The sequence below is a fragment of the Halichoerus grypus genome, chromosome 9 (genome assembly GCF_964656455.1).
Source record: "Halichoerus grypus chromosome 9, mHalGry1.hap1.1, whole genome shotgun sequence".
NCBI classification, from domain to species: Eukaryota; Metazoa; Chordata; class Mammalia; order Carnivora; family Phocidae; genus Halichoerus; species Halichoerus grypus.
In genome coordinates this window covers 5,470,866-5,495,571 of record NC_135720.1, presented here as the reverse complement: position 1 = coordinate 5,495,571, position 24,706 = coordinate 5,470,866, and the positions used below count along the sequence as shown (strand labels likewise).

General features: G+C 35.0%; 1 protein-coding gene across 7 annotated transcripts in view; it reads left to right on the top strand.

The window, feature by feature from the left end:
* QKI (QKI, KH domain containing RNA binding) overlaps positions 1-24,706 on the top strand; it is a 157,499-nt gene that overhangs the window by 58,900 nt on the left and 73,893 nt on the right. For all 7 annotated transcript variants that reach the window (XR_013441019.1, XM_036091745.2, XM_036091744.2 and 4 more), the window contains exon 3: positions 653-769. Coding sequence is in view for 6 of the 7 variants with exons in the window: in XM_036091745.2 (XP_035947638.1) it covers positions 653-769 (117 nt within the window). In the remaining variant the exon portion in view is untranslated. The remainder of the gene's footprint in view (positions 1-652; positions 770-24,706) is intronic.

The window sequence follows — 24,706 nt, the reverse complement described above, 5'->3', positions numbered from 1 at the left end:
GCAAAACTAGTGGTATAAGTTAAAGTTAGAAATGGAAAAAAAAGGAAGAAAAATAAGGTACAGACATAAAATTGTGCAAAAAATAATATGCTTTTAAGACTGAAATACTTAGTATAGGGTGGAATCCAAATTTGGCCATTGGTGTTATGGAAGCCAACAAAAAACTACAATTCTCTCTGAATAGTTGCTTTGGAGAAAGTATTTTCTTGTTAGATAAATGAGACAGGAATTTTTCCCAAGGATCTCTGTAAAAAAAGCAATTACTATTTAACATAATGAACAATTTCCCTGTACACTGACATTAGAGTTTTGTAGAAGGGATTTGTTTTGGGTGGCATCTAAGATTTTGTCAAACTCTTTAATATACTGGTTTATTCTGGTTTATACATGTTGATGGACAGTTCAGTATAGTACCTGTTTTATGTAGATAGTGTTGTTCTAATTCATAATTTGTGTTAATACATATAAAACTTCCATGCTGAACAATGAGCTCTTGTAATTACACCCTCAAACTGGGCTAGAAATTCATAAGTACTCTAAGATTTATTAAAAAATATTTAACTTGACAAAGTAAAAATACATTTTAAAATAATTTTAAGAGCTATAAATTCAAGCAAGTGAATAATATATAGTGACTTTTTTTTTTCCCCAGTTTAATTTTGTTGGGAGAATCCTTGGACCTAGAGGACTTACTGCTAAACAGCTTGAAGCAGAAACAGGATGTAAAATAATGGTCCGAGGCAAAGGCTCGATGAGGGATAAAAAGAAGGTAAGTCCTTGAACTTGGGGGCAAGTCTTGATGTGAGTAATTTACTTATACTTTTGCATTCTAATAATAAAATATCCAGATCTTTTGTACATAAAGCACTATACATTAATTCATATCTGAAACTTTTGAACTTTTTTAAGGTGTTGTCATGATTTTTTTCTTGTTGATTATCATGAGTTTTAGCCAACTAAGGTATCACTCAGTCCATCATGTTAACTTATTTTGGTATTTATAGTTGAGAAGCTGCCAATTTGGAAACTAGTCACACTATAATGTATATATAAAGGTATGTCATTAAAAGTTTTAAAAATCTAAAATGTTTCCATTGATGAGATTTAAATGAAAGTGATCAAATGAATAGTTTTAGCTGTGTGTCAGATAACTGGGAGAGCTATTAAACAGAAAAAGAAAGCTATAACTAGCCATATGATACTCATCTTCGATTTCACCAACATTTTGTGTTGATTGTAAGTTTATTATACATTTTACTTTATATTGTTCCTGTTTTCTGTTTATTTCTCCTGCCACTTATTGTTCTTCTAGTTTAATTAATAAATACCTAACTATCTACTTTAAATACTGTTTTTAGGAAGGGTTTATTTGCCTAGTTTCCTGTTATCCAATGATACTGTTAGGCAGGATATTTTAGAATGTGTATCTGTGTAAAACAGTGTTCGACTGATTTAAAAAAAAAAAATAACCTTTTTAAAAAAATTCCACATATAAATGAAATCACATGGTATTTATCTTTGACTCATTTCACTTAGCAAATACCCTCTAGGTCCATTCACCCCTGAAACTAATGTAACACTGTGTAAGAATTATACTTCAATTTAAAAGAAGAAAAACCTAGATTTGATTGCCAAATATTAAACATACTGTCAGGGAGGGTATTATTTTTTTAATACATTGCCTTGAAAGGGCTATCAAGTAATAGACCTGTGGTCAGCTTACGTTGGAGTGTGTGCGTTGAATCACTTTGTGGAGTTTATGGAACAAATACCAGGTCTACAAAGTTTTCTGACTTCATTCTGATGTGCTTCTTTTCTGACCTTCCACCTCATTTCATTTACACTCTCCCACCACCTGACTGGATTGCAGTCATTTTCTCACCTTGCAGACAAATAAAGACTTTGTAGCTGCAAAATTGGGTGTGCGTGGGGAGGGGGCATCCCCAATAATATTGATTATCTTTAAATCTTATTATAACCTGTTCTTGTCAGCTGAGTTTAAAGATATTTTGAGGCTATGTGAGTTCTCCTTCAGCAAATTTAAATATTGTATTTAAAACATTTTTTATTAGAATCTTAAAACACTTAGGCATTTTCTGAATTAGCTAAGTGGCAGTCTTATATTGGCATGCAGTTTTGGTTCCCGTTTCCACTTAATAGTTGTATTGGCATTAAGCAATTTAAGAGCCATAGAAAAATGAAGTTGACAATTGATGGACAAATAAATCTTTACCTTAAGAATAGTGTATCCATCAATTAAACAGTTATTCTATAAATTAGTGAAAAAACATGTTTTCCCCTCTCCTCAGCCTCTGTTAATTCTGTAGTAATGGCGCTCCCCTTCTCCACTCACACACTCATAGGCATCAAGGATTAGAGCTTGGAACTTGTGTAATGAGACATCATGAATTTTTTTTTTTTTGATTGGGGTTGAAATTTTAGCCTGAAGAACATATCCTGCTGTCTTTGGCAGAAGAACCAAATAGAACAGTGAGCTTTGTGACCACATTGTTTAGGTTTGAATCTTGGTTCTATCACTTAGCAGCTTTGTGACATTGGACAAATTACTTATCCTTCTGCTTTATAAAAATGGGAGTAATAAGGTGATTGTGAAGATTAAATTAGTTATAAAGCCCTTAGAACAGTGCTTTGGATCATAGTAAGTGATACATTAATGTTAATCATTGTTCCTAATAAATTTTATCTTTATATTATTACAGTAGTGCCCTTTATTCACAGGGGCGTTCTAAGACCCCTGGTTGCCTGAAAATGCAGATAGTACTGAACCCTGTATATATTATGCATTTTCCTATACGTACATACTTCTGATAAGTTTAACATATAAATTAGGCACCGTAAGAGATTAACAGCAATAATTAGTAATAGAACAATTATAACAATATATTGTAGTAAGTCATGTGAATGTGGTCTCTCTCTCATAGTATCTTAATATACTGTACTCACCCTGGTGATGGTATCAGATGGTAAAATGCCTACATGATGAGATGAAGTGAGATGAATGATAGAGACTGTGACATTAGGCTACTATTGACTTGATGATGAGTTAGAAGGAGGATCATCTCCTTCCTGACTTAGGTTGACCATGGGTAACTGAAATCGCAGAAAGCAAAGCTGCAGATGAGGGGGGACGACTGTAATTGGATAGTTAGTGCATTTTATGTTTAAACTCTTATGTTGCATCAAGGTGGGGGGACTGCTACTGTTTTTTTTTTTTTAAGTTTTGGAAAGGAGAATACTTTGTTGTTTTATGACCTTTGAATATCCCATATTCTCATTGCTTTTCTGTTTTCTCTGGTGGTTGGTGCATCCATATTCTGTCTTGTCCACTTTGTTCTTAACCACAAATAGAAGCAGTTTACATTTTCTTTTTATTTTTAATTTGTACTGTTGGCTACCAAAATAAAACAAACTTATAGATTATACATAATGCAAGAGTAACAATAAGACACCAGAAAAATTTGGCCACAGATTATATCTTTAGTTTTATTAAAATGTTACAGATGAACATACTTTAGGCATATCAAATTAGTTTGAAAGAAAATTAGGTAAAGATCAAAGTCATTCTAACTAATTTGGTATGTATCAACCATACTATTAGTTGAGGAAATTGAAAACTTACAGACATATCAACCATACCAATAGTATCAACCATACTATTGATATTATGGTATATAGAGTCTGTGAAGAATTTGTGCACGTATTTTTAATACCTGGGGTGTCTTCTATACTTTTAATGTAAATCTACACATAATTAATTGTTAACCAAGTCATTTTGGTTAATGCTGTAGTTACTCTATTCATTGAGTTCTTAAAAATGTTAATGAAAGTAAAGTCAAATCGAAAGTGCTGTCGATTGTTTTTTTTTTTTTTTAAAGATTTTATTTATTTATTTGAGACAGAATGAGAGAGAGAGCATGAGAGGGGGGAGGGTCAGAGGGAGAAGCAGACTCCCTGCTGAGCAGGGAGCCCGATGCGGGACTCGATCCCGGGACTCCAGGATCATGACCTGAGCCGAAGGCAGTCGCTTAACCAACTGAGCCACCCAGGCGCCCGAAAGTGCTGTCGATTGTTATTTGACAGTTATTTTGGTAAAGAACTTGACAAGCAGATGGAGACAAAAAGAAGTATTGATGAGATAATTCTTAGTACTAGGCTGATTTAGGTGTATTTCAGGTGTTACAAAGGGAAAGCCAGTTGGATTTAAGCTTTTCTGCAGAGCTGTCAATTTTTATAAAAGCTGAGAAAGCTAGAAAATCTTAATTTACTGTTGCCTAAAATACGATGGAAAATGCTGTTTGCTGATCTGCATCCTTCACTAGCCTGGTAAACTCAGTGAAGGCAAAGCATGTCTGTTTTATGGAGCATTTCCTTGGTGTTTGATGAGTACCTGGCACAGAGTAGGATCTGAAAAAAAAAATCTGAAAAAGGAATGAAGGTTTAGGTAATAAATGAAAGGCATAGATGCCTCCCCCCCACATCCCCATACAAAAGTTTGTAAATAGAGGAAATTATAAACCTGATGTGCTTTTAATTCTTTGGGCAAGATAAGCAGTACCATATTATTCTAAGCTGTTGGTTTTAAGCAAGGGAGTGAAAATGCCACTTTAATTTTTATTCTGTTGGATTGGTATTACTTCAGAGTTATTGGTGGGCATAAGAGCATCGATTTTTGTGTATAAGTGTCAGTGGAATGGTACTGGGTAAACTTCATGGAACCAAAGAGCAGGAGCTGTAGTCAGATTTTATGAGAGACTATGACCAAAGCTTGGAAAGCTTCTCTGTTTCAGCCAATACTTATCTGGAGCAAGCTAACTATCCCTCTGTCTCTGATTAAGTATATGGTACCATGGTGTCAGCAAGTGGAAACCAGTAGTTTTATGGATAGTTCTTTTTAATTTTTTTAAAAAAATTTATTTATTTATGAGAGAGAGAGGGAGGGAGGAGTGTGGGGAAGAGGGGTGGGGGAGAGGGAGAGAGAAACTCAAGCAAATCCTGGCAGAACGCGGAACCCAACGCGGGGCTCGATCTCAGGACCTGGAGATCAGACCTTAGCCAAAACCAAGAGTTGGATGCTCAACTAACTGAGCCACCCAGGTGCTTCTTTATGGATCGTTCTTGTGACTCACAGAGTGTGTACTTTGTATCAAGCATTATTCTAGGTATTTTACATGCATTTGTTTTAGGTTTTTTTCCATATCTTGTAAGTTTATTATTTTTTTATCATTTTATTTTTTTATAGTGTTATATTAGTTTCAGGTGTACAGTATAGTGATTCAATAATTCCATACATCACCCGTTGCTCATCACAACAAATGCACCCCCTAATCCCTTTCACCTATTTAACCCAACCCCCCACCCCTCTCTTCTTTTTTATGTCTAAATGGTATTTCATTATATATACATACCACATCTTATTTTATCCATTCATCAATCAGTGGACCCTTGGGCTAGTTCCATATCTTGGGTATTGTAACTAATGCTGCTACAAACATAGGGGGGCATGAATCCCTTTGTATTAGTGTTTTTGTATTGTTTGGGTAATACCCATAGTGTGATTGCTGGATGGTAGGGTAGTTCTATTTTTAACTTTATGAGGAACCTCCTTACTGTTTTCTACAGTGGCTGCACCAGTTTGCATTCTCACCAGCAGTGCAAGAGGGTTCCTTTTTCTCCACATCCTTGCCAACACCTGTTGTTTCTTGTGTTGTTAATTTTATCCATTCTGACAGGTGTGAGGTAATCTGAGTTTTATTATCCCTATTTTGTAGGTGAGGAAATTGAGCCTCAGGAGGTTGAGTAATGTGGCCAAAGGTCACATACCAAAAAGTAGCAGTCCAAATTCAACCTACAGCCTGTACTCTATCCTGTGGTGTACTACTTCCTACCTAAGAACCATTTCTGAGAGCGATAGCAACTTCAGAAATATTAGAACTTGAATATTGAGTAGTTTTAAACTTTGACTGTGAAGTCAATGTGAATATATTTTGTGAAACTTCTCTAAAGTTTTTAGTTTTTTCCTCAGGGATAATATATTTTGAAGTTTTGTTTTTATGTGTCATTCCCTGGATTTTCAGAAATCCTCCTTTAGGAAGGATTTAATCCCATTTTCTTGATAGAAAACTATATAGTTGAGCATAGAAATTCTAGAGAAGTAATTTTTGGAAAAGAAAATGATTTTTGGTAGTTTTTCAGTTGTTGTAGCAGAGGGCTACAGGGGTCAGGTGGAGAGCTCTGGGAAAAATCTCTGCATGCTAGAGGGAATGGGTTCATCTTCAAAAAACAGAGGTGGCAGTCAGCTGGTTTCCACTGTAGCAGATGAATACATGTGAGTCATTAAAACAGAAGAGTGTTTCATGCTTAAATTAGATACTTGATAATATTGTGGAGTGATAGTTATTAAAGTGGTAAATGAAGTTCACCTTTGGGAGTCTTTGTGAGTGGTGTTGTGGGGGACATTCTTGGGGATTTGTCTCTTCAACATCCATTAGCTCTTCTCTGAGAGTTCCCCTGTCATAAATAAGTGGGGACTAAGTATCCATGCTTGTGTTTCTGCTTCCCACTCCGCCCCCCAGCCAAAAATGTTGATGAGTGAAATGTCTACAGTTGATCAAAGCCAGGCTAGTTAAAATGTTGTATCTTCTGGAAATTTCCATTGAGATTTAGTAATTTTACTTAGAGCTCTTTGCTTGAAATGAGGGGATATGCACTTAAGGGATCAGATGGCCCTTCTAGGGCTGCTAATAACTATGGCCAGATGGTATCAACTGCTTTCACAATCTGTGCAGTGTCTGATTCAGACCATGCAATAACCTCAAAAGATAGTTTTACTCTTCCAACAGGATTGGAGGCTTAAAGAGGTGAGGTAACTTATCCAGTCCCCCATTTCTAACTGATGACAACAGTAAATATAAATGCAGATCTCATTGAACATTCAAATTGAACTATGCAAATCATTCTCATCAGAATGATGAGCTTTGAATTTAAAACCTGATCAATCTGTAATAAATTTTTTATTTTATTTTTATGAAGATATACAGTGTTTTGTGGAACATGATTTATGAAATGTTATTAGAGAGGCATATTGTATGATTGCAGACACAGAATTTCATAACATTTTTACATCTTTTCGTATACATTACAAATTTTTCTTATCTCTTAAGTCCTGTTACTTCATTTCTTATGATTAATATATATTTTAATTACTTAGTTAATATATATTTTTGGAAAAGTTTAAGAATACAGATAGTCCGAAAAAAAATTAAAGGCACCACCTGTTCTGTCACTCTACAGCCTACCCTTGTTGACAGTTTTGGCCTGTCTTCTTACAGATTGTTCTTCTTACAGTTATATATACATTCACATGTGTTATAGAACATGGATAATATTAGATATGATGCTTTATAATTAGCATTTTCTTCTGCAACTCTATCCTGTTCTGTGTCAATTCACTAAATAATTGAGCTTTATAATGTCTAAGACTTTGTGCTGGGTAATAGGAAGACACACTTACAAAGGATGCTTCAAGGCAATATTGACAGCAACATGCAAAGATAAATTTTCTTGAGTTTGTTGGGGAGTTGCTTAGACTTTTATTCTTATGGAAGATGTTACTGCTGTCTCAACACTTTGAAAGAGATCAAATTAATACAGCTTTTTTTGGTTGACATCCTAAGGTGGCTATAATGGACAGTGACGTAACATCAAGTACAAGCGTGGTTCAGACAGCCTGTTTTAATGATCTTGTTGAACACTTAGCTTTCTGACATCCTTTAGTTTTAGCATAGGTACAGTTTATTCTTTCAAACTTTTCATCATGGCTAATTTTTTTTTTTTATTTATTATGTTCAATTAGTTTTTGATGGCAGTGTTCAACGATTTCACCAGTTGTGTACAACAACCAGTGCTCATCATATCACGTGCCCTCCTTAATACCCATCATGGCTAATTTTAAATAACAGTAATCCATCACCCAGCATCAGCATTGCCTGTCTCCTTCCAAGTATGCCCTCACTCCTCCATGGCTCTTAATCCCTCTTCTGCATGCCACATGATTTGGGGAGCACATTCCATACATAATTTCCTCTGTAAATATTTTATAATGTTTTTCTAAAATAACAGGGCTCTTTAATGCTATCATGTTTATGCATTTTTATCACCCCAAATTTTCTTTGTTCTCAGATATCTAGTCAGTGTTCATAGTTCCCCTCTTGTTTCATAAATGTGTTTTTAAAATACTTTGTTTGAATGACATCCAAGTGAGGGCCGTATACACTGCAGTTAATTGATAGATTGCTTAAGCCCTTCCGTCCCTCAGCTCCATTTCTCCTTACATTTTATTTGTCAAGGGACTGAGTTATTTATCCTAAATAATTACTGTGGATTTTGCTGATTTCATGGTGGTGAACTGATCTCTGTCCTCTATATTTTTTGGTAAGTGAGAAAGGTTTAATCAGATTCAGATCTTCTGCTCTCCCTTCCTCATTTCCTTTCTTCTTTTTGAAAGAATATTTCACAAGTAGTGTGGTGATGGTAGGTTTTTTTAGGCCTTTTATTTCAGTAGGAGTTGCAAAATGGTTATATCCTGTTTCTTCATTAATATTAGCTAGATTTACTTTTTATAGGAAAGGCTAGATAAATGCTCACTTCTTTATTTACTAGTTTAAAAATGGTTGGTTCCTAGGAATCCTTTAAAGGTAAAGAATAGGTTTTTGTTTTTTTTTTTTCCTTTTTGAATATCATTATGAATGCATGTAAGCTGTTTGGATGTTGCAGTTCATTGCAGATAGTGTTTTTAATGATCCTGTTGTTCAGCCATTGGGGGCCTCCTCAAGTTCACTTCTAAGTCCTTCTGACACTGCCCCAGTGGTTGGGGCTAGTAACTTTGCTTTCTAGTGTGGTATGATAGTCCAATGTCAGCTTAGAAAATTTTCTCCCCAGACTTGGAATCAGCCATTTCTTTAAGGAATCCTAGTTACTTTTAGTGAAAAAGAGTAAGTAGAGATTGCATTCTGGACTTAAGTGATACTCATTATTTATAGACCTTTTCAGGACAGAGTTAGGAGATACATACATACATACACACACACATTCAGGAATATAGATGTATACAAGTTCATTCTCATTCAAAATCAGGGCTACAGTATTTTATTTAATTGATCTTATATATCTATTTTCTTTCCCACTGAAAAATCCTGGTTCCTAAAGACACAAAATAATGACTCATTTGCTTTATTCTAAAATATATAAAAGTCTCAGAATAACAGTACAAACACTACTATCAACAACATAGTGGAAACAGTTTTTCCGCAGTTCATATTGTTTTTAGAGTATATCCCACCAGAGATTGAAATTCTTTCTTTTAAAACACTCAATAATTTCCGAGTGTATAACAGGTACATCATTATATGGGTCTACATTTAAGCTCATTTGCCCTTGGTTTTCTAATTTTAATAGTTGCTTCAGTTATTTTTCTGTTACTTGTAAAATATTTACATGGTTCAAAGTCAAATCTTTAAGTAGGGCATTTTCAGAGCATCTGGCTCTTATCCTTGTTGCCTATATGTATTCCCGCTCCTTGCTATTCAGGTAAATTTTTTATATTTGTTTCCGGGTTATCCTTATATTTCTTTTTTTGACACAGTTACATAAGTATGACAGTTGTGTATGCCTGTGTGTGTAATTTCTCACTTTTCATAGGTAGTTATATACACATTACACACTTTTCTACACCTTACTTTTTTTTTATTTAACAGTATATTGTTGAGATCACTTTGTAGGGGTATATTGGCCTTTTAATAACTTTATCATATTCCATTATGTGGAGTATACCATAAATTACTCCAACATTCTCCTATTAATGGGCATTTAGATTGCCTCTAGGCTTTTTTTTTTAAGATTTATTTATTTTTCCTTTAATTTTTTTTAAAGATTTTATTTATTTGACAGAGAGAGGGAGAGCACAAGCAGGGGGAGCAGGCTGTCTGAGCAAGGCTCACTGAGCAAGGAGCCTGATGCAGGGCTCAATCCCAAGACCCTGGGATCGTGACCTGAGCCCGATGCGGGGCTCAATCCCAAGACCCTAGGATCGTGACCTGAGCCGAAGGCAGACACTTAACCGACTGAGCCACCCAGGTGCCCCTATTTATTTATTTTAGAGAGAGAGTGCGAGCATGCGAGCATGAGTGGGGGAAGGGGTGGAGGGAGATGGAGAGAGAATCCTCAGGCAGACTCCCTAGTGAGCAAGGAGCCAGACATGGGGCTCTGTTCCAGGACCCTGAGATCATGACCTGACCTGAAGTCAAGAGTTGGCCTCTTAACCCACTGAGCCACCCAGGTGGCCCTGCTCCTAGGCTTTTGCTGTTACACATAGGGAGAGTGCGGTATTGAAAAGCTTTTATATACATTTTTACGTGGCCTCATTAGTTTACCTTCAGGATAGAGTTCTAGAAGTGGTATCACATTATGTAATTTTGCTAGCTAGTGCTGAATTTCTCTCTAGGGGTTGTTTTCATTTTGCATTACCACCAACATCTATGAGAGTTCCAGTTTCCCAGAAGATTCACCAGCAGTCTTAAACTGTTACACAGAAGACTGAACATCTGTTAAAGGCATTTTTAAAGAAACTATTCGATATTTGTGTGTGCGTGTGTGTGCGCTTGTGTGTAAAAGGTCATTGCTCTTATGAGCAATGCAACCTTCTGTGGTTTCCCAATTAGTCATTTCTTTGCAATATATTTCTTATGTTCCCATCCAGACCATTTATAAATAATTATTAGACATAGTTGAAATAGTGTAACTGGTCTTTAGGTACATTCTAATTGTAACAAACTTCTGTTTGTGCCTGAGAAATTAATTACTGTTTAAAATGTTTTCAAGAGGAAAAGTGCTGTGATTTTCTGTTAGTTTACATGGCCTTTCTCAGCTAGGGTTCCTCTTCTGAACCACAGACCATAAAAATTCTTCAGTGTTACCTAGAGTGATTCATAACAAGTATCATTACAGATGTGTAGGAGAGAAGTTAATTATATATAATTTATGCTTGGGCCCGGCATTAAGACTTGATTCTCTTGTGGAGTCCTTAGTTGGGAAAGGCTATTTAATCCCTCCCTGCAAGGAATGGTTTTTCCCTCTCTACTTTATATCCCTGCCTTACTCCCCCCACTCACCCACTCCCTCTTATTGGTACCTTTGACTTGATGCATTTGAAAGTAGGAACTTTTACAGATTCTCTCTTAATCTTAAAAATCTTATAAATTGTATACTTATAAAGTTTCATGAATCTGATTTGAATAATAGTATTTAGCTATGAAAACAGATCACTTGCTTTAAAAGAATGATTATGAAAATTATAGTATTAGGTAATCTGGTTTGGAAGGAACCTTATTAAAGCCATGAAGTCCAACCACCCTTGTGATGTTTAATTCTGTGATACTTTATTCCTATATTGCAAATGATTGTTACTCAATTTTTGGTACCTTCTTTCATAGTTAATTTAATGGCTTCTCAGGCAGCAAATATTTTTCAGTGCTTACGATTTTTGTCTTCAAGGAGCTTTCATCTGTGGAAGACTGATGTATTAACAGTGAATTAATACACAGTGTGGTAAATGCTCCAGTAGATGTTATACATTGTGCTGTGGGAAGTCAAGGAAGTATGTAATGAGTTCTGTTGCATGTTGAAGGTTTTAGGAAAAGCTAGAGAGCATTGGACTACAGCAGGAATTTACAAGACAGTTGAGAAGAATGGTATTCTGGATACCAGTAGGATCAACCTGTGTATGTTGTCACGCTAATACTTGGCCTGTTGAAGTGGAAGTTACAAGGTGGTATGGTGGGGAAGGCAGTGTAGATATTGGAGACAAGACTGAGATCTGAGGATATAAGGACTTGAATACTAAACCTTTTTTTTTTTTTTGAAAGAAGTGCATTGGTGCTCATGTTTTTAAGGTAAGAAGTTTTATGTTAATTGTTCTAAAAAAGATAACTGGGCAGTAGTAGAAGGGATAGGTGGAAGGGAGAAGCGTCCTAAGGCCAAAAACAAATGACCAAGTTTGTTAGAAAGTTCTTCCTTGTGTTGAGATTAATCAGTATCTTTGAAACTTAGATCCTCTGATCTTAAATCTACTTTGAATTCAAAACAAATATAATCTCTTAAACCTTGGAGCCTTTGACATAATTATATGGTAGTACTTAATGTCTTGAAAGTGTGCTGTTATAGCTATAAACTAATTCCCTAGTAACTGCAGTCCTTTTTTTTTTTTTTTAATGTTACGGGCTTTGGTCTTGAATGCAACCTTAAGGTGGTTGATAGGTTTCTTTTTAAAAAGAAAGGAAGACTTGCCTTTCTGAAGAGTTGAATTAGTGCTTTTCAAATAATCTGTAAAAGACCATTACAGAACAATTCTAATCCATTGGAGACCAATCCTTTTGTAAACTATAATGAAATTATCAGAAAAATGGAATTTGAAAAAGACAGATTCAATCCTGTTTAGAACTTTCTATATCAACAGATAAAATTATCCAGTTGGAATGCTGTAAAAGTTTCTAAACTCACTTGATTTCTATACTTGCAGGCTATATTTCCCAGCCGCACCCGTTTAAATACCAGCTTATGACTTGATCTACTGGTTTACAGAACTGTAAACTAGCTTCATGGTATTCTCTCCCTCTCTACTTTGTTCTTCTCACTCTCTCAGTTTTGCTGTGTTTTTAAAATAAAATTCATTTTAGAATATTAATTTTGTTTCTTATGGACTCAAGTGGCTTAGCCTTATTTTAAGATAGAAAAGTATAAAACAATGCATTAAAAATTAGATGTTTATTTCAGATTGGATAGTATCTCAAGACACTATTACAAAATAGAGCCACTGTTTTGCCACATTAATTATTAAGAAAGATTGAGAGGATTTAAATTCTATTTAAGGTACAGTTATTAAAATTGGTGAGGCACTCTTTGAGGAGTAAAAAGATGGATCCAATGAGAATAAACCTTTGTTTTCATTAATAAAGTAACACATTAAGTAACCTGTAAAACTTAAGCTAATTACTTGCCATAGATCTAATACCAAGATGAGTTAATTGTCCATGTCTAATGAAATGAGATACGAGTTTCAGTGAAAAGGGAGAGTCCATTTTATCACTAGATGCTGTTAATGAGCCTTTTAAAATTAAGTCTTGATTGGATTGCAGTCAATTTAGTTAAAGAATATTTGAGCACCTTGTAGTTGTGTTGTATATAACAGATTTTCTTTTGGGAGGATTCAGTCTGTGTTGTGTTGATGGAATTAGTAGTGGAATGTTGCTTATGTGTATATAATGGTGCATCAGTTGATTTTCTTTTTCAAAATCCTTTATAACAGACTGGAAAATTTTTTCTGTCATATTAACAACAAATTATTAGGCAGTTTCATAAGCCTAGTGAGCCATCCTGTTCTGTCCTACTAGTTTTATTTTTCTATTTAACTCCAGTTATGAATATTGGTAATGATTCACAGAAATTATATTGTTACTCTTTTGATTTTAAAACATGTCAACTTTTATGTATAATTGTTAACTCTTTTGCTTTTAAAGACAGGTGTAATTGTTTTGTGGGTTTGGGTCTTTTTTGGTTATAATTTGTTATACCAGGTCAATATCACAGCCTGTGGGTTCAAAAAATTAAAACCGAATCTCAGGTTATTGAAATAACTTTTATTTTGTGAGTTATTTTTTACTTAGAAGAGAGTAAATAGAAATTATAGCAGATAGGCATGTCTTATAAAGGTGTTCATAAGTTTTTTAACATAAGTTTTTGCTGAATTCAAATACCTATAAAGTATGCTACATACAGAGGACTAATCATTTCATATTGAAAAGGGTTTTAACAATATGTAAAGAAAGTTTTGTATAATTTCATCTTTGTAACTAATAAGATTAATTTTTGCCTAGTAACTTGTGTTCATTTAAATTATGAGATTATGGAATGTTAAGAAACAATTGGAAGTATCCTTATACTTGAGTATGTATAATACGATCAAGCTGTTGCATCAAAGTGTTTTAAGATATTTAAAATTTAAAAGAGGTCCCAACTTTTTTAAAAGAAGTCACAAGTAGTAAAAGCAAATGCTTAAGCTTATCTATTGCAAAATAATTTTTTTCTTGATTATGAAAGCCTTTCATGTTTAGTATGGAAATTATTAGACAGTTTTTTTTTTAAACCATAAACCATTTGGAGGCAGGTGTTACATTTATATGTTGATGCATATTTTGAGACCATATGTTTTTGTAAACTGATACATTTTACTTAAGAATATTATATCTGTTTATGCCCATAAAAACTCATGTACACGTTAAAGAACGAATTGTTTTTTACTATGAAAATGTTGTGAAGAACATCTGCACATATTATTAGGATGAATTTATAGAAGTATAACTGACTGTTTGAAAATATATTACCAAAATTGCCTTTTAAAGCTACTATTTGAAATTATAAACAGTCTCAACAGGAAGTGAAAATGTTTTGTAATGAATCGTCTCTAAAATTGGTATACCAGTTTTTTAGGGGGACAAAAATATACTCTGTATTGATTTGCATATTTTTGGTTAGCGAGGTTAAATCTGTTACTATATATTTATTTGGACTTTAATATTCACTTTTGTATTGCCTGTCATTGCTACCACCCCAAACCACTATTTTGTGTTTTCTTTTAATTATCACTTTGAAAAAATACAAATTTATACCTAAACAATGGGTCCTGTATACGCCTTACCTAGATTTGCCGGATTTATTAACATTTTGTACATGTTTGTGCACATATGTGTTCTCTTCCTGTGTTTATATGTAGATTTATTAACTTAGATACATACATAGTTAATGCTCATTATTTTCTAATTGTGTACTTGTGAATTCGCCTATTTGCTAAGATTTATTAGTAATTAATACTCGTGGCACTTTCAGTTATTCATGGACATGCTCAGAGCAGCAAAAAAAGAGTTGTGGGCCATCCAGTGCTCTTGTTCCCAGCTGAAGTCAAGTAAGGCAACACCAGTCTCTCGTTTTAGCTCTAATGCTGTGAATAAGTGTTCTTTTCACTGTCTGCTTAGTGCTGTTTTTTGCATAGTTGCTTTTTGCTGGTGATTTTGGTGTTAAAAATGACCCCAAACAAATTGCTCTCTAGTGTTTCTAAGCACAAGAAGACTGTGACATGCCTTAGGAAGAAAACACATGTGTTAGTCTTCCTTCAGGAGTGAGTTACAGTGTTGTTGGCTGTTAGATCAATGTTAATGAATTAACAGTATGTATTAAATAGGGTGTCTTTAAACATACACACACAAACATAACACACATAAAACCGGATTACATACCCACTGATTGATGAAAATGTTGTGACCAGAGGCTCACAGTAGCATAATCCTATATTTCCCTTAGGAACAATGGTTTAGTATTCTCTAATTCAGTGTTCACAGGACTTTATAGATCATAACTATCCTGAGTAATGAAAATTGATCTATGTGTGTGCACACACGTGTGTATATAAAATTATTATTACCTTTTATTTGCTGAATCATTTGAGAGTTAAGTTGCAGATGCCCTGACCCTTCACCCCTATGTTAGAGTGCGTTTCCTTAGAACAAGAATGTCTATTTACATCATGAAGGTCTCTTTCTTCACATCTAGCAAATTTAACACTGCTACAATATTACATTCTTTGATATACATTCTAAACTCAAGTTTCTCCAATTTTTCATTCATTTAAATTCTTCTGTCCCAGAAACCAGTTTGGATTGCACATGACAGTTGTGTCTCTAGATCTCTAATTTGAAACAGCTACTCAGCCTTTTATTGTCTTTCATGATTTGGGTTTGTTTCATTGTTTTCTCATGATTAGATTCAGGCCATGCATTTTGGGCAGGAATGTTTTTAAAAGTGATGCCCAGTCCTCAGCACACTGCATTAGTTACACAGTGTTAGTCTGCCCCGTTTTGATGATATTAACGTTAATCATTTGGTTAAAATGATGTCAGTCATATTTTTTCACTGTAGAGGTACTTTTCCCCCTTTTACATTAATAATTAATCTAAGGGGAACACCTTGAAACTTTGTAAATATCCTGTTCTCAACAAGATTCTGCCCAGTAGTTGTAGGATCGGTTAATGAGTCTTGGCTCACATCCATTATTAACTATAATAGTGTTTGCAAAATTGTTATTTTTCTCTGTCATTTGCTTCATATTTATCACTTGACATTCAACTGTAATGAAGATACTTCCTGTCATTTCTGATAGTTCTAAAACTCTATGTTTTATATATTTATTAGTATATACTAGAAGACAGCATTTATTCATTAAAGCATACAGGAAATCAATTTATTTCAAATAACATTATAAGTAATAGATTCTCTTTGTCCTGAATCTAACTAGAATTGGTGCAACTTGTCCATATCCTTTTGGTTCTCTAGATACATCTAAGGATGGTGCTAACTGTTCAGGGAAGCTGTATGTTCCAGAGTTCTATCCATTTAGACTAACAGCAGAAGCCATCACCCCCCACAACCAGTGACCTTTAGATTTCTCATGTCTACCCTCTTAACACTTTACACTTTAGCTTCTTTAATCATGATCAACTTTTCGGTTTTCACTGTCCACTGGCAAAGTTTCTTCTTTTCAGATAGTTCTATTTCCAAAGAGAAGGCTTTTGTTTTCCTTATTTATGCTTAGATTCAGGTTGCATTATCTCCCTATGAAAATTTACATCTTTAGAGAGCTGCGCTATATTATATTGGCTTTAGAATTTATCTCTCAACTGGAATCTCCCCTGAATTCCGGCTTGCTTACTTAACATCTTGACTGGTTTGGTGGAGGTAGGAGTGAGTGGTGAAGGTAATGCTCAGTTACTGGTGGAGGTGGTAGTGGTGTTAAGGCTGTAACACACTGAGCAGTTGCTAGATTTAGCTGCTGCTTTCTATCCTCATTACATGTGAATTAACCCATTTAATCCTCAAACAGTCCTATGAGGTAGCTACTGTTTTTATTCTAATTTTATCATTGAGGAAATGGTGGGTAGGGAAGGTAAGAACCTTCTCTTAACCTGCTAGTGAGTTGCTTAGTCAGGATTTGAACAGGCTGGTTTGAGTGGGTGGGTTTGATTACTAACCAGTGCGCTTCCTCAGTAGCCTTCCGATTTCCTTATGTCCCCTGTTCCTGCCTGTCTCCCTCTAGCAACCAGAGTGAATTTTTAAAATAGTCCTATCGTGTAGGTTCATGTATTTAAGAGTCATATCTATACTGTGGCTGATAGGCCCGTCACGATCTTGTCCAGCTGCCTTCCGGGCTTCTCTTCTGTTTGCCGCCTCTGTGACTGAGCACCCATCTTTCCATTCTGTGAACTAATGTTCTCATTGTAGAGTTTGGTCTTGCCACCCTCTGCCTGGGATAGTCTTCCCCCAAAGCTGTGTAAACCCATCCCCATTTCATTTCAGATTTCCTTCAATTTCACTTTTTCAGAGAGACCTTCCATAACCACTCTGCTCAAATATGGCAGCCTCTAATGCTCCTCCACTCTCCTTTTATCCTTTTGCCTCTGCATTTTGTTTCATATCCATCATCACTCTTGAGATATTTTATGTGTTTATTATTATTTATCCCTTCTTCTAGGGGAGTGTGTTTGGTGTTCTATGAGAGCAGAGTGCTGTCTGTTTTGTTCATTTTGTTCACCGTCCTGTCGTGAGCGGTAAAGCTGTTAAGTACCTGCCACATAGTTGGTACTCAGGAAATACGTGTTGAAGGAAGGAATCTTTTGCCTTTTAATTTTGCTTATAATTATTTTGCATAATGAAGTTTTCACTTGGGTAGTCCAACTATATTTTATTGTTGTTTTGGTCAATTCTGTCTTTAGGGTGAAGCTCAGAGGTTTTTACATTTCCCAGTAGTTCATATAGGTATTTGCTGTTTTCTCTAATTGTTATGGTTTTATTTAGTCAATTAAATCTTACATTCTGTTATAAATTATTTCATTCAATTGGATAAAATTAGAAATTCCACTCTTCCTCAGTTACTTTTTTTCAATTACTTTGCTTTTTAAAACAATTTTATTAACTTAAGAAATTTTAATTGCTTTTGATAATTGCATATTTTTTTACAGTATGTGAAAAGTGTGAAATTTATATTTTTTGAAATTCTTAACTCAGTAGCAAATCTTTATATTTTTAAAACTTTCTAAGGAATATTTTTGTGCAATGATTTAGTTTTTGGAGGAATTGACTCCTATGGTATAGGTCAGAATTTGCCCAGTTAGTTGTATTTTGTCCAGATATGCTGTATTTATTACCAAATGATCTAATAAAAACAGGAGTAAATGTTTGTTGTAAAACGATGTATGATGTTTCTAAGCCATATTATCTTCGTATTTTGATACCATGCTAAGTTGTTTTTTTGTATAGCTCTTTGGAAGGGTGATACTAAGTTCTGGTTTGCTCAGGACAGTTTGAGCTATATTTATTGTATAGGTCTAATTATTGATAATATCTCCTTTCGTTTTCAAAGTATACTGGTTCGAATGACAAATTGCATAGTCACCCTCAGATTATGGGCATTGTTTTTGTGTTCAGTTTTTTCTACAAAACATTAGCATTGTTGTTAAATCTACTTTTGTATTCCCTGTCATGAGATTTGTTATGGAATGATACTGTGGACTTATGAAATTTTTGTTATAAAATGAAAATGTTGCTTTTAATATGTCTGTTTCAAAATGCTTCCCTTAGAATAAGAACTAATTTCTGTATATTTGGAGGAAAATTCTGTATATTTGGGAAAATGTGTGTATCCGAGGATCATTCTGCCCTCTTGTACTTGATGCCTGCCTTGCTTGTTTATAGGATTTGATTCATGTTCTTTATTGGTCTGTTCTTATCAGCAGCCATGCTTTAAAAAAAAAAAAAAAATACATGGGAGACATCCTCAATTCTTTCTATCCACGATTGACCATTAACAGATTTGCATACTTGTGCAGCTCAGTCTGTTCAGATTTTTCAGCACCACTGGCTCAGTCAGTGCTGTCGTTACTCTTTGCTCAGACTTCTGCAACCTCCTCTCTTTACTCTTCTCTTTCCCAGATTATTTGCACATCTTTTTTATTTTTCCATAAAGTGAGTTGTTTTGCTACTAATGTCTTGTTTGTATATGTACATGTGCACGTGTCTTCTGTCTAGGTAGGTGTAAGGTTGTAGTACTCTCTATCAGGAAATAAAGTTTCTTCTCACCCATTGCCAAGCAGTTAAATCTTCTATTTCTGTTACCTGATTTACCTTGAGTTACTTTAAACTTTTTTATTTGATTGTTTTAACTGTCTAGATAATTCATAGAATAAATGCAATCTCACATATCAAGTTTTAGAATTCCCTTTGTGTGTAGGGCACTTTTCTTTTGTTGATATAACATAGCCTAAGGTTTTTGAGTCAGGGTTTTCTTAAGCATTTGATCAGATCTTTTCGTATCTTAAAACCCCAGCAGGAATGTGGTTGTTAGAAGCATCTCACATCACAAATGTGATGTTTTAGAAGTTAAGATTTTTTATTTTTTTATTTTTATTTATTTATTTTTTAAAGATTTTATTTATTTATTTGACACACAGAGACAGCGAGAGAGGGAACACAAGCAGGGGGAGCAGGAGAGGGAGAAGCAGGCTCCCCATTGAGCAGGGAGCCCGACGCGGGGCTCGATCCCAGGACCCTGGGAGCATGACCTCAGCCGAAGGCAGACGCTTAACGACTGAGCCACCCAGGCGCCCCTAGAAGTTCAGATTTTTTAAAATGTACTCTTTATTGTGGGTTATAATTATCAGAAGAAAGGAATGAAGTCACCACGGAGAACAGTACATGAGTTTATGTTTAGAGCATTATATACTTGTAGAATTAGCTGGTGAAAGAATTTAAAATAAAAAAACATATATTTGGCATGATGGCAGAAATCTGTTGGCAGGAAGTAACATTGTTGTCCTAATCAGATCTCGTGGGTAGAGACTTTTTTCAAAATGGAGTATTCTATTGTAGTCAAGGTTGAGGTGCATGTAAATACCCCAAAATGATATTTTGTGTCCTCTGTCACCACCAGTTAGAGGATACCTAATGGGACTCTCTGTGATTGAGTTCAAGATGCTTGTCATCTCTAATCTCCCACATCCCCACCTGAGCCCTAGGCTTGTTTAAATAAAACTCTCTTTAAGGTATACCCAAAAGCATATTGTCATTTTTCATTAAACTAGTCTAAATTAATCAAATTAAAATTGAATAAGAAAACTTGAGTAGCTGCACAGCCACACTGAAGTGCTCAATGGCAGTGTGATTTAGTGGCTGCCTTTTGGGACAGCAGAACAGACCATTCTTATTACAGACTTCTAGTGGACGGACGTTGCTGGCCTAGGCAGAGATTGGAGGACAAATAATTTCTGTTTTTAACTTTGTATTTTGAAATAATTTTAAATTTACAGAAGAATTGCAGAAATAATACAAAGAATTACCATGTACCTTTCACCTCATTCACCATTTTTTATTTAACATTTACCACTTTAGAGCTCTTGGGCCTCTCTGCTTATGTCATCCATTCCTCTCTTCCTCTTTCTCCCTTTCTCTCTCCCTCCCTTCCTCTTGGAATTTGGAGAATTGCCCAGCCTTTCTTTGCTTTTTTGCAGACATTGGGTTTTGGGGGGAAATAATTTTTTATGATTAAAAATATTTAACATGATTATAGATGTTTGACAGGTTTATACATATATCTATTAGAATATATAAACCAGATTCTAAGAGTGCTCATTTTGTTTTTTTGGGTCTTTTTCCATTGGCATTGAAGTTGTATTTATTCAGACTATCACTGGTCTCAGTGCTTTTTCCCTTGCTGAAAAATTTTTTAAACTCATTATGAGAAGTATTAAAAATAATTCAGGAATGTGCTGATGACCAATCTCTTAACTTTTATCCATATTCACCTAGACATATGATTTATTTTGGACCAATTTGCACTATGTAGATAGGCCAGTGATAAGTGAAATCTAGTCTGGATAATACAGCAAGTGAGTTTTATTGGCATTAAAGCTGACTCATCATTTTTGAGGAATGATGGAATGATTGATTCTTCTTTGATGGAAAGATTAGATGAAAAAGAAAAACACTTCATTAAGCTGACAAAGAAGACCAGGAACCATTGTAACATTAGGTGTGGGGCTTGACGAAGATGTGGAGCAGTAGTGGTGGCATCACCAGTTGCGACAGGTGGCCTGTTTGAGCCACAGCAGCAGCGAACATTTAATTTAACCTGACAAAGCAAATACTATGATGAAGTCCATTATTTCCTTTGTACAATGTTATTTTCCCATAATGATGTCAGTCTCATCTTCTCACCTTCTAAAATGTCAAGCCATTCATATTGCCCCTATGTGTGTTTATTACATGCCTTTATCCACCTAGAATATTCTTCCATCTTTCAAAATTTGTTTAATAATTTAGAAAGTATTTTGATTCCCTGTTCTGGGCCAGACAAGAAACAGAGAGTTTTTCTGTATTCCCAGGGAGCCTAACTTAGAGAGGAAGAACGAAAATAAACAGCCAAGTGTAAATGAACTAGACAATTTTAGATAGTGGTAAGTACCATGAAGAGAATAACATCAGGTGATACAGTAAATGTGATCAGGGTGGAGTGCTTTCAGTGAGTATGTGTGAAGCCTTTCATCAGAGCTGTGTGAAGAGGTGACATCAAACCTATGACAAAAGGGGCTGATGTGGGAAGGCCTGAAGACACTGTTTCTGGGTAAAATGAGAACCCAGTGCAAAGGCACTCATACTGGAATGAGATTACACTGAGGAATAGCAAGGCCAGGTTGGGGGGTGGGGATGAGAGGAGATGAGGTTGACGAGAGATGGTGTCTGTCCTGATCCTTCCAAAAAGGCATGGGAAGGAGTTGGGATTTTATTGGAAGAGCAGTTGCAAGTCATTGGATGATTTTAAGCAGAGTGGCATGATCTGATATATTTTTAAAAAGAATAGTCTCAAAGCAGTTAGAGAATGGTTGTAAAGCTTGTAAATGTGTAGGGAAGTGGGTAAGAGTTGAAGCAAGGGGATTGGAGAGTTAGGCTCTTGGCAGTTGTTGAGGTGGGAGACGATCATGGCATGCACTGGGAACTTTTTTCCAGGTTCCTTTTAATTCAGCATGGTCAGAGCACTTCAGCCTTCCATAATCTTCCCTTGATGAACTTCCACAGTACTTGTTCTCTAAGGATGCGATGTAATATTTAATTTTACTATTCGTGTTTCCTTACCTAGGCTGCATTCTCCAAGAGCAGCGATTTATTTATATTTCTGATTTCCTCAGTGAAGTGTGGACATAATTGTGCCCATTTAAAAATTATGTTCTTCTTACCACAGAATTTTAGTCACCACTTTCTTGAATTTTCCAAAGTATAGAAGTTCACATAGATAATACAGAAGAATCACTTGAAAATTTACTTAAATTTAAGTGAGTGACATATGACTTAAATTACACAAAAGAGAAAAAAAGAAAAAGAAAGCCAGCAAGCACTTTATAAGTTAGTTGAGTAGGACTTGAGGTTAAGAAATGAAACTGAAATTTAAGACATAAGAGTAACATTAATTGCCAGGGTAGAGATATTATATTAAGTACATTTTGAAAGAACATCAGTGGCCTTAATTAGGTTTTCAGGTCACACCCACAGACCTAAGTAACAATTTTTGATTTTCTTAAATAAGGTGCAGGTGTTTTTACCCACTCCTCTCCTCCAGAATATATATGATTCTTCTCTACATTAACATCTGCATATGGCTTATAATGTAAACCCATAATGAAAGATAAAAAGAGTTAATCAAATGGTTGGAATACTTATTACTGTTACTTGTAATATTTTATATTTTGTTAATAATAGGTGTCATTTAATAGACGGTTTTAAATTGTGTATTTTAAGAAGTTTAAAGCAAATTACTTGGCAAGTTTTGAAGTAACCCTCAATAGACAATGTGAATTAGAATGTGTTCTTTCCTTTGGTCACTTACCGTGTCTCACCACCCAGCACAAGTACATACACATGAACTGGGATTTACCCAGAGAGATTTATTCCAACGATGTGTTTTAAATGTTTTTGACATTTAAAAAAAAAAACCAAGGCATTTGAGACAGAAATGTTTTTTAGACAATAGTTGTTTAATGAGCTGCTTGTATATACAAGAGAAGAGAATGGGCCTGATTACTCACAATCTGATGTTTGAAAAAGTATTTTTCCAGATCTTATACATTTGCATATCTAATTGCCATGTAATCAAAACTAAGTGAACTGTAGCTGCTTGAAACTCTGAAATGAAAAGCAATCATCTGTCCGGGGAGGAGGGGGAACCCCCTTACATGCAAGCTAGCCTGAATATTAGCATTATAGTCTTCTTGTGTTTAATTATAGGTGTCTGACTGAGCAGCAAATGCATGCTTGTATAATAAAGAAGGGAATGTGACTCTGAAACACCAGCTCGGCTTTTGGTAACAGAGCATTGGCTTTGAGAGAAGTTAGTATCCATTGTGTATTTTGGCGATAAGGGATTGTGCCATAATGGCTGTTAATTACCTGCTTTGTTTGATATGGGAAGTAGTGGTTCCACATTTTTCTTCTTACCGGTGGCAGCACTCAATTAAAATGTGTATTAAGCAGCTATAATGCCCTTCTTTATCTGCCGGGAAGACAGGAGGTAAAGAGAAGTAACTCGACTTTTTCCAGCTGTTTGTTGGCAGCTTTGTTTTGGGGTAAATCCTTTGAAAATAGAAAATTGCTTACCCCAAATGGACTCTTTATACTTCCATAGACTTTAATATTGTATTTTATTATTTTTGCTACCTCATAAAAGCGTTATTAAGAGAGATATTCTATTCTTAATATTCTTAAATGTCATTTGGAAGTTTTGTAGCTACTGAGTACCAGAGAATTTCAGACAACTTAAAGCTCCTTTTATGTTTTAGCTCCTTTGACCTTCTAAATCTGACACAAATTTAAAACTCTCTTTTTTTAAGTTTTCTTATTGTCAAATAAGTAAATTACCTGTTTGTTTGGTACTTCACCTTCCTAACTTGGGTGTTGAATCTGTGTAATTTGAATATAATTAATAACCACTAAGGTCTGCTTAGAGAGATTGCAGGTAATATATGTAAAGGATGTAAAAGCATACATATATCCTGTATGCTGTTTGACGCTGCTCTACTCAGTGCCAATTCTTCTAATGTTGTTTGTCTCTGCAATATTTTTCTTTAAAAAAAGTATTTATAAATATAGTAAATTGTCAGTATGCATGTTTTTCTGTGCTCTGCCGGCTGTCATGCACTCTCAGCCAATGAATGCTAGTCTAGTGGATCACACATTTCTCAGTCAGTATAATGCATCGTATTGCCAATACTGTCAGCCACTTGAGTGGTCTACATTGTATGTGGTTTACTCTGCTCTGATCTCCTCTGCCATTTGTTTTTTGTCCTTGAAATTGGTTTTGACCTACAATGGCTGATAAAAGATGTGCAAGTTATAGTTCTGGTTAGTCTACTGAATGAGAAAATCAGAGCTTTAATGAGAATTTTGGGTATTTTCAGGATAAAAAACTAACAGAGGCTAAGGGTCAACAGGGATAAGTATGTGGTCTAGGAGAATTGAATTGACCAAGGATAGCTGGAAGAGATAG